Here is a 10161-nt window from a genome sequence, read left to right as displayed (position 1 = left end):
AAAGTCAAAAAGTCATCCCAAACATACTAGTTTTTTTTAGCTCATATTTTAGCCAAATAGTCAAAAAATTACTAAATTAGCCTGTTCCCAAACGAGGCCTAAAGATGAAGATCTGTAACCAAAAAAAAAAAAAAAAAGATGAAGATCAACGGTCCAGATTTTACATATAAAATAAATTTTTAAAAAAAATTCTGTTTAAGCGGGCGGGTTGGACGGGTTCGGTTCAAACCCGCAACCCGCCCGCAATTCGAAATTCAGCCATAATCCAAACCGCATCTGACCCTAACGTGTTTGCGAAACTATCCAAAGGTCTGCGGGTCGGGTAAGGTAGGGTAGGACGGGTTGAACAGGTCGGATAATCCTATGCCCACCTCTATATTTGAGTAATATTAATCATCAATTAATAAAAGACTAATATTTCATTTTGGACCTACTGAGGGGTTAATTTGATAACAATAAAGATTAAAAATCTTAAATTTGCAGTTTGATATAGTGAATTTTCACATTTTCCTTTTTCAAATATATATTAGTCAAAAATAAAATTAAAAAGTACAACTATGAGCAATTATTTTAAGGCTAGTTGGGCTTAGACGGGAGAAAAATTCATCTATTTGTCTTAATAATATTTTTTCAAATTTGATTCAAAAATTTAAGGATAATATTATGCAAAAACCATTTCCTAACATGATTCATACGACATCCGGACCAAAGATGGATAAATTTGGATCTACTGAGAATTCTGACTCATAATAAGACATCATCTCTGAAAAAATAAAGATTAAACTAATACAAAAATCTATCAAGCAATTAATTATTCGAGTAGTACATTGTTCAAAGCAGCAATAACAAAGGGTACAACCGAAAAAGAATTGACGGGTCATGCCATCAGACAACTTTCTTTCCAACTATGATTGTCCACGGCCAGGTCCCGGTCCTATTTTTTGGCGCAAATTGTTGTAAGTTCGGGTGACTATGATCATTCGTTGATCGTCTTCAGGTATATCACGCTCCTGGAAAGAAAGAGAGAGAAAAAATTACCAATGATGTAAAGACAAATGGACAAATCAGTCAATAATCGAGATGTCAACTTAAGGAAAAACTTTCCATAATGTACAATTTGATTTAAGAATTTCGCCACATTCCTAAGAGGCAGAGCATAGACTTTGTTAAATCGTATTTAGAGTTTCAAAGACAAATAAATGTGTGTTCCTCCCATTTAGAGTTCAATTCATGTTGCTTGTGCACAGAATGCGTCCAAGGCACAAAATTCTTGTTCAAATAACTACAGTGAAGCAAGGTTAGGAATAATAAATCACTTTATGATATACACATCAATTTTGCACGTTCGTTAAAATACGGTTAGTTCCTACAAAGGATTGGGCTAATGACGTAACATAAACATGAATTCTCGTTGCAGATGCTACATAGTTATTTGTTGTTCAAAATTGTGAAATTAAATAAATAGATTTATGAAGAAAACAAATTATATACCAAGAACATATGCTGATAATTATAACTAAATTTCAACAGAAATACACAAAAAATAATAAAAGGTAAAGAGACAAAACCGAAGCCTGCACGGAAGCAGTTTCTTTAAAACAGATTTCGCCGCCTCACGGGTCGAGTGCTTGAGGAAACCCGGCATCTGTCTTCCAGGATACGACGGTCAAAACCAGCTACGGCAGAAGCACTATCTGTCTAGCTTAGCGAACAAAATAATGGCAGCACTCTTTCACAATAGGAACTATCAAGCAAATTGACTTGTAAAATGGAAGCAAAAATTTCTTCGAAACTTGACAGGAGGGTCTCAATTTATACATGTATAGGGGAGAGAGGAAAAGCCTCCAGCCTTTAAGGCTAGTCATTAAAACACCAAGCATCCATAGCCCCTTTCCACAAAATGAAAAGTATGGATGCCCAAAGGATTCACACCCTTTAGCCAAGAAAAAAGATTTAAATACTCTTTAAAATCCTATTCATGAATCTAACATCATGAAACAATTTCTTGGCAATTTCTTATTCAAAACCCAATGGTTTTTGGCTCACTTGGACCCAACACAAAAAATGGTTAGGACCCACTTTAATATTTAATTAAAGTCACCACACTTTAATATTAAATTAAAGTCCCCAAAAATCATTTTTTCCAATAATCCCCCACATGAATAAAAATTGACCGAATGACTCAACAAATGGACATCGTTCAACAATAAAGACTCTGAGAGAGAGTACAACGGACTAACCCCGACATCAGAGAAGGTAGCTTTTGGCTTTGAACCTCTCCCAGTGAAAACCTATCGAGTTTACTGGCAGATCAGTGAATAAGACATCTTGAACTGCTCTACCGTTTATGTAAACTGAGACAATAGATCTCACACGGGAATTACTCCTACCACCATTATGTTCTCACTGGTGTGCCCTGTGTGGCCCTGGACACTAGCCTGGTTCAGCGAGTGGTTTCAAAGAATCTTGGCCTGCCCAATTCTTCTAGAAGCGGCCCCACTTCAAACTCACATAGGTGACTCTACTAAAGTATCCTGCAATACTTAGCTTAACAGCTTAACACATAAGAGTCATTAAAAGCTCAGCTTATCCTCTACACTTGCAGGTATCACTAATAGAAGGAATGGCTAGAGGTTTAACCTCCTCAGTGACATACCACCATTACACGCAATTAGGTTGTCCCATTGAACCTAGATCTTGGGATCTCCAGTCAACTAGGTTGGGTTTCCATTCCGGTAACTTCCAAAGGCCTTAACCCCATTCCTTTTGACGACGTTTCGACTAACACTCGACTTAACCCTTTGGTTAGCGGATCCGCAATGTTGTCCTTAGACTTTACATAGTCTAAAGAGATAACTCCATTCGAGAGTAGTTGTCGTATGGAATTATGTCTACGACGGATATGTCTAGACTTTCCATTATACATATTACTCTGTGCCCTACCAATTGCAGATTGACAATCACAATGAATATAAATAGCTGGCACATGTTTAGACCAACGTGGAATATCTTCAATGAAATGGCGAAGCCATTCTGCTTCTTCCGTTGCTTTATCCAAAGCAATAAACTCTGATTCCATCGTTGATCTAGATATACACGTTTGCTTGGAAGATTTCCAAGACACAGCTGCTCCACCAAGAGTGAACACATATCCACTAGTGGACTTTGAGTCCTTTATATCTGATATCCAATTCGCGTCACTATATCCTTCAAGCACCGCTGGATATCGAGTATAATGCAGCCCATAATCCCGAGTGTAGCGTAAATACCTTAATACCCGCACAATGCCCTTCCAATGAGAAGCATTAGGATTACTTGTGTATCTACTAAGCCTGCTAACCGAGTAAGCTATATCTGGCCTAGTACAACTCATCAGATACATTAAACTTCAAATTACCCGAGAATATTCTAACTGAGAGACACTCTCTTTATTATTCTTGGTAAAGTGTAGACTTAAGTCTACAGGTGTCGATGACACACTCGTATCTGATCCACTAAACTTCTCAAGTATCTTATCAACATAATGAGACTGAGAAAGTACAATTCCGCCAGAGATTCTGGTAATCTTAATTCCCAGAATAACATCTGCAATGCCCATATCCTTCATGTCAAATTTAGAGTTTAACAACTTCTTGGTAGTTTTGATCATTTCATCGTTACTACCTATAATGAGCATATCACCAACATATAGACATAAAATGACATAACCTCTGTCAGTGTCTTTGACATAAATACACTTGTCACATTCGTTGTTTCGAAACCCTTTTGACAACATTACATTGTCAAACTTCTCATGCCATTGTTTAGGCGCTTGCTTCAAACCATACAAAGATTTGACAAGTTTACAGACTTTCTTGCTTTGTCCTGTAGCTGAAAATCCTTCAGGTTGCTCCATGTAGATTTCTTCATTCAAATCCTCATTTAAGAAAGCTGTCTTTACATCCATCTGGTGTATCTCAAGATTGCGCAAAGCTGCTAACGCAATCACTATGCGAATGGATGTTATCCTAGTTACAGGTGAGTACGTATCAAAGTAATCCAGGCCTTCTCGTTGCCTGTACCCTTTGATAACGAGCCTCGCCTTATGCTTGTCAATAGACCCATCAGCCTTCATCTTTCGTTTAAAAATCCATTTGCAGCCTAAAGGCTTACAACCTGAAGGTAAATCTACCAACTGCCAAGTGTGGTTTTGTAAGATGGAGTCAATCTCACTTTTGATCGCTTCTTTCCATAAAGGACTCTCAGGAGAAGTCACAACTTCGTGGAAAGTTTGAGGTTCGTTCTCAACCATATAAGTCAAGAAGTCTGGACCAAAAGATTTGGATGTTCTAGCCCTTTTACTCCGTCTGGGCTCATCTAAAACCTCAATTTGATCATCACCTGGATCATCAACATGATCATCCTCACTAGCAAGCTCATCAAATTGCTCCAAAGACCTCGGCAAGGAAAAATGTCTTCAAAGAAACATGCATTCCTTGACTCCATGATGGTATTCCTGTGTATGTCTAGAATTTCAAACTTATGAACAAGAAACCGATATGCACTACTATTATGTGCATAACCAATGAATATACAATCCACAGATTTCGGGCCTATCCTAACCCGTTTGGGTGTAGGAATCGCCACTTTTGCAAGACACCCCCACATTCGTAAGAATTTATACGAAGGCTTAACGCCTTTCCATAACTCATACGGCGTCTTGTCCACCTTCTTCTGGGGTACTTTATTCAGAATGTAATTTGCAGAGAGAATTGCTTCCCCCCACAAGTTCTGTGGCAATCCAGAACTTATCAACATTGCATTCATCATTTCCTTTAGCGTCCTATTCTTCCGCTCAGCAATCCCATTAGACTGAGGAGAATAAGGCGCCGTGGTTTGGTGGATAATCCCAGATTGAGCACAAGTCTCAATAAACGGAGATTCATACTCACCACCACGATCACTTCTTAGAGCCTTAATCTTGCGGCCTACTTGATTCTCAACTTCATTCTTATAAAGAACAAACTTGTCAATCGCCTCATCTTTGCTTTTGAGCAAATACACATAACAATACTTAGTGCAATCATCAACAAAAGTGATAAAGTACTTATTGCCACTACATGATTGTATAAATTTTAAGTCACACACATCACTATGCACTAAATCCAACGGTTCTGAACTTCTTTCAATAGAATGAAACGAAGATCTTGTCAACTTCGCTTCAACACAAGTTTCACACTTGTGTTTCGGATTAATCTTAAAAGATGGTATGTGATCTAACTTGATTAATCTATGTAAAGATTCAAAGTTCACATGTCCTAGTTTACCATGCCACAAATTGGAAGACTCAAGCATGTAAACAGAAGAAGATGCACCTTTATTCATCTTTGGGATACCAGTCATAACATTGAGTTTAAACATACCCCCCAACATATAACCCTTACCCACATATATTCCGCTTTTGGTAAGAACGACCTTGTCGGACTCAAAAACCATGCGAAAACCATGTTTACTAAGAAGAGACCCTGAGACAAGATTTTTACGAATGTCCGGAACATACAGGATTTCGTTCAAGGTCAGCTCCTTTCCTGACGTCAACTTCAGGACCACATTTCCTTTCCCCTCAACAATCGAGGTAGCAGAGTTTCCCATAAACAACTTCTCACCGTTTGTAACCGGTTCGAAAGTTGTAAACAGTTTCTGCTCGGAGCAGATGTGGCGTGTAGCCCCAGTATCAATCCACCATTCTCTTGGGTTTGAACCCACCAGATTCACCTCAGAGACAACGGCAGACAAGTGCATATCATCCTCCTCATGGGAGTGCTCTTGTAAGTCTGCCATATGAGCACGAGGTTTGGTTATGTATGGCTTCTTCTGCTTGCGGTAGTCACTAGCCCGATGCCCCTCGTTACCACAGTTATAACACTTCCCAAAGAACCGATAACCAGGTTCCTGCGGCTTGTAAGCCGACTTCTTTGCAACACCACCCCTTGGCCCCAGCGTAGAGCTCTTGTTCACAGGGGGCTTCTTCCTTATCCTAGAAGCTTTGCCATGCTCAATGACATTGGCCTTTACTGAGGAGGTACTCCCTCCTTTCTTTCTATTATCCTCTTCAATCCGGAGTCGGACAACCAGCTCTTCAACAGACATTTCCTTGCGCTTGTGTTTCAAGTAATTCTTGAAATTCTTCCAACCATTGGGAAGTTTCTCAATGATCACAGCAACTTGGAATGACTCGTTCAAAGGCATCCCCTCAGCATGAATTTCATGCAAAATCACTTGGAACTCCTGGACTTGGCTTATCACAGTTTTAGAATCTACCATTTTAAAATCAAGGAAACGGCCAACTACAAATTTCTTTGTCCCGGCATCCTCAGTCCTGTACTTTTTGTCCAGAGATTCCCATAATTCTTTTGCTGAGCTCTTGGAACAAAAGACACTATAGAGTGAGTCTGCCAAGCTGTTGAACACATAGTTCCGGCAACGATAGTCTGTCTGCTTCCATGTGTCAAGCGCCATGACTTTCTGCCTGTCAGGCTCATTCTCTGCCACGGCTGGAGGATCCTCACTCAGAACCTTGGCAAGGTTTAGCATGGTCAAGTAAAACAGCATCTTTTGCTGCCGTCTCTTAAAGTTTTCCCCAGCAAATTTTTCTGGGCGCTCATGGTGACTAAGCGGTCCTCCCGGAACAGCCGGAGTAACACTAGGGTTGACCACAGAGGTCACAGCAGTAGGGGTTGGCAATCCAATTGCCCCGGGGTTCAAATCCTCACTAACATTAGCAGTAGCAGCAGCATCAGTGATAGTGTCCATTTCTGAAAATTACATCAGAATATCACTTCTGTGTTTCCAGAAATTAAACTTAACCCTTAGAAAATCCCTTAGAAGAAAAATTAATTCAAAAATTAGTCTCACCACAAAACCTAGAATCGAACATGGTCAAGAAAGTTCCCAGGAAGACTGGAGGGGTCACATCGGTCCCACTTAAAACCCAGTTAACCTTTTGACAAAACTTTTAAGAGCATGTTGACTCCTAGTCCGTGATAAACAAATTAAAAATTAAATTTTCTTAGGGATGAACTAGGTTAAAGCAAACCAGGGTCCAAAACTTTTACAAGCAATGTAAAACCATTGCTACAACAATATAAGCAAATAAAACTTGCTACTACAAATTGGTAAACAAATCAATTACATCTCAAGTAAACATGCTTCAAACATTTTTTGTTTTAACATTCCAAATTCTATTCATTTGGTTTTATATTTGTTTTTTGCATTGGTATCCCTACAAAGAAAGTTAGTAGCAAACCATAACAGAATACAAACAAATAATCTAAAAAATTTAATTATAATAAATAATTGAAACCATCTAGCCAACTATTAATTATATAAGTAACCAATTAATATAAGGTATCAAAACAAAATACAATTTGTAACTTCAAAATTAAATTACAACTTTAAAATAAAGTTCAATACTCATGAGTCATGAATGAAATTAATTCATAATAAACATTTAAATTAATAACTCCAAATAGATAAGTCAAATTCAAAGTTAATGCACCCAATTAAATAATTCAGATTAATGCACCTAATTAAATAATTCAGATTAATGCACCCAAATAAATAATTTAGATTAATGCACCCAATTAGATAATTTAGATTAATGCACCCAATTAAATAATTCAGATTAATGCACCTAATTAAATAATTCAGATTAATGCACCCAAATAAATAATTTAGATTAATGCACCCAGTTAGATAATTTAGATTAATGCAACCAATTAAATAATTCATATTAATGCACACAATTAGATAATTTAGATTAATCATGTACACAATTCATAAAACTCTATAACTCCAAATACATTAAATTATGTAATCTAGCCTAGAAAATAATAAGCATGTAACAAATTGAGACTAAAATAGAATTAGCATGTCAAAATTGCAACATCCATAAATTATATTTTATAACCTTAAAATTCATGCAAATCATGGTAGGGAAATGATGAACCATACGCATAAAACAAGATCATACTAATACAATTAAGTATGCAAATTATAATAGAACACTCTAATTAAACTAAGCAATTAGAGAGTACCATTGCATAATTTACAATTATTGAAATAGTGAGCAATTCCGCAACAATTCCTAGTAACATTATACAAAGCTAACCTAATAGTCTATATAAATCTATTTAATCAATTTCATAGAAAAGATATATAAAGTCTGTTTTAAGCTTGTTGTTCAAAATTGTGAAATTAAATAAATAGATTTATGAAGAAAACAAATTATATACCAAGAACATATGCTGATAATTACAACTAAATTTCAACAGAAATACACAAAAAACAATAAAGGGTAAAGAGACAAAACCGAAGCTTGCACGGAAGCAGTTTCCTTAAAACAGATTTCGCCGCCTCACGGGTCGAGTGCTTGAGGAAACCCGGCATCTGTTTCCCAGGATACGACGGTCAAAACCAGCTACGGCAGAAGCACTATCTGTCTAGCTTAGCGAACAAAACAATGGCAGCACTCTCTCACAATAGGAACTATCAAGCAAACTGACTTGTAAAATGGAAGCAAAAATTTCTATATCGAAACTTGACAGGAGGGTCTCAATTTATACATGTATAGGGGAGAGAGGAAAAGCCTCCAGCCTTTAAGGCTATTTATTAAAACACCAAGTATCCATAGCCCCTTTCCACAAAATGAAAAGTATGGATGCCCAAAGGATTCACACCCTTTAGCCAAGAAAAAATATTTAAATACTCTTTAAAATCCTATTCATGAATCTAACATCATGAAGCAATTTCCTGGCAATTTCTTATTCAAAACCCAATGGTTTTCGACTCACTTGGACCCAACACAAAAAATGGTTAGGACTCACTTTAATATTAAATTAAAGTCTCCAAAAATCATTTTTTCCAATATTATTCTCATCCTTCAGAGACTACAAGTGTGCACCTCATGGAATGTTAGGTCTAAGACTGGCCTTCATGCAAAAGAATAGGTTTAGTTTCTCCCTCTATGATGGATTTCAAAATAAAAAATCCATCCTTGATTGCCACTGAGAAATAAGCACCTAATTTCTAAGTTGTCTAAAAATATTTCTGGTGATTATATCTCATTTCCCAAATAGCATCTCCAGCTTTAGTTTCCCAAGCTTGACAAGGGTTCCAACTTAATGCTCATCTTTGCCCTATTGTGTGCTCCTCATGCACAACTAAAAAAAATGTTAATTTTGTGATGAAATACTAAATAAAGTTCTCAACCTTATCCAAATCCCTATTCAGACATGTTTAATGATAATGATTTCCCAGAAAGATCCCCACTCTGTGGATACGGAAGCATTTGGCTAAATTGAAAATCTTGTGAACGATGTTTTCTTTTCCGGTATATTACAAATTGAAAATTTACGAGATTAAAATAAAATAAGTTTATTAATAAGGCAAGGAGATTCACTTTTAAGCCATTGTAGTATGCTTCAACAGAAGGGGGTGAAGGGATAATTTTACGAGCTTGCATCAGGTCCCATACGTAATTGGCCATGGTATATCCACCAGTCTGCAACAAATATGTAAATCTCAAATAAACTGACCCCCCTATTAGGGATAATAAAAACAAGTTTGAATACATAGCACCGCAAGAAATTAATGCTTTTTCTTTAGAGAAACTACCTTTTCACCGGCAGCTACAAGCAGGAGATCATTTCCCATTTTTGGGCTCAAGAAAAAGTCCCTCGAGGTCATATTTTCCTGGAGAAGGCAGGGGTATCATATCATGAGTGTAGATCAAAAAAATAATCAAAATATTGAGTAGTTCATACCAAATCAACAGCAAACCCAAACTTACCAGCGTCTCAAGAGGAAGTTGCATTCCCTTGGGAGTATACCCCACCATTGCACCCTCTGCGAGAGTCTGCAGCCATGCAAGTTAAAGTCCACACACCAAATCTTGTTTTTTATGAAGTGTTGAAGTCCAAATAACAACAATAAAAAAACATAGCTTACAACGTAATAAAATAAGTAAAAATGAAGTTGAGGAACACAACACAAGCGGTCGGCAAGACATTTTAAAGAGTAACTAATAATTTCTATTTACAGGCACTTACAGATTGGTAGTGGTTCCAGGTACATGCATATCCAGCCAATGTACTGAGCTTATTAAACAACAAAAGTAAGTTC

At 37.1% G+C, this 10161-nt stretch overlaps 1 protein-coding gene across 1 annotated transcript; it reads right to left on the bottom strand.

Moving 5' to 3' along the window:
• Positions 1–666: 666 nt before the first annotated feature.
• LOC114267571 (pentatricopeptide repeat-containing protein At4g35850, mitochondrial-like) lies at positions 667–9952 on the bottom strand. The gene is made up of 4 exons (XM_082879129.1): positions 9830–9952; positions 9655–9732; positions 9440–9541; positions 667–1010 (listed from the first exon to the last, which is right to left on the bottom strand). The coding sequence occupies exons 1-4, from the start codon at positions 9875–9877 to the stop codon at positions 906–908; spliced, it is 333 nt and encodes a 110-aa protein (XP_082735255.1). The 5' UTR covers positions 9878–9952; the 3' UTR covers positions 667–905.
• Between the last annotated feature and the right edge of the window lie 209 nt (positions 9953–10161).

This window comes from Camellia sinensis, chromosome 7, assembly GCF_055761805.1.
Source record: "Camellia sinensis isolate YWXY chromosome 7, ASM5576180v1, whole genome shotgun sequence".
Classification (NCBI taxonomy): Eukaryota; Viridiplantae; Streptophyta; class Magnoliopsida; order Ericales; family Theaceae; genus Camellia; species Camellia sinensis.
The sequence above is the reverse complement of the archived record's forward strand: the minus strand, read 5'-3'. Positions and strand labels throughout refer to the sequence as shown.

What these genes read in the sequence shown, in the direction of transcription:
- LOC114267571 (XM_082879129.1), bottom strand. Translation starts at nt 9,877, where the DNA reads ATGGTGGGGTATACTCCCAAGGGAATGCAACTTCCTCTTGAGACGCTG. An exon ending in AACTTCCTCTTGAGACGCTG is followed by an intron (nt 9,733 to 9,829) that starts GTAAGTTTGGGT and finishes TGCCTTCTCCAG; the next exon opens with GAAAATATGACCTCGAGGGA. An exon ending in TTGTAGCTGCCGGTGAAAAG is followed by an intron (nt 9,542 to 9,654) that starts GTAGTTTCTCTA and finishes TATTTGTTGCAG; the next exon opens with ACTGGTGGATATACCATGGC.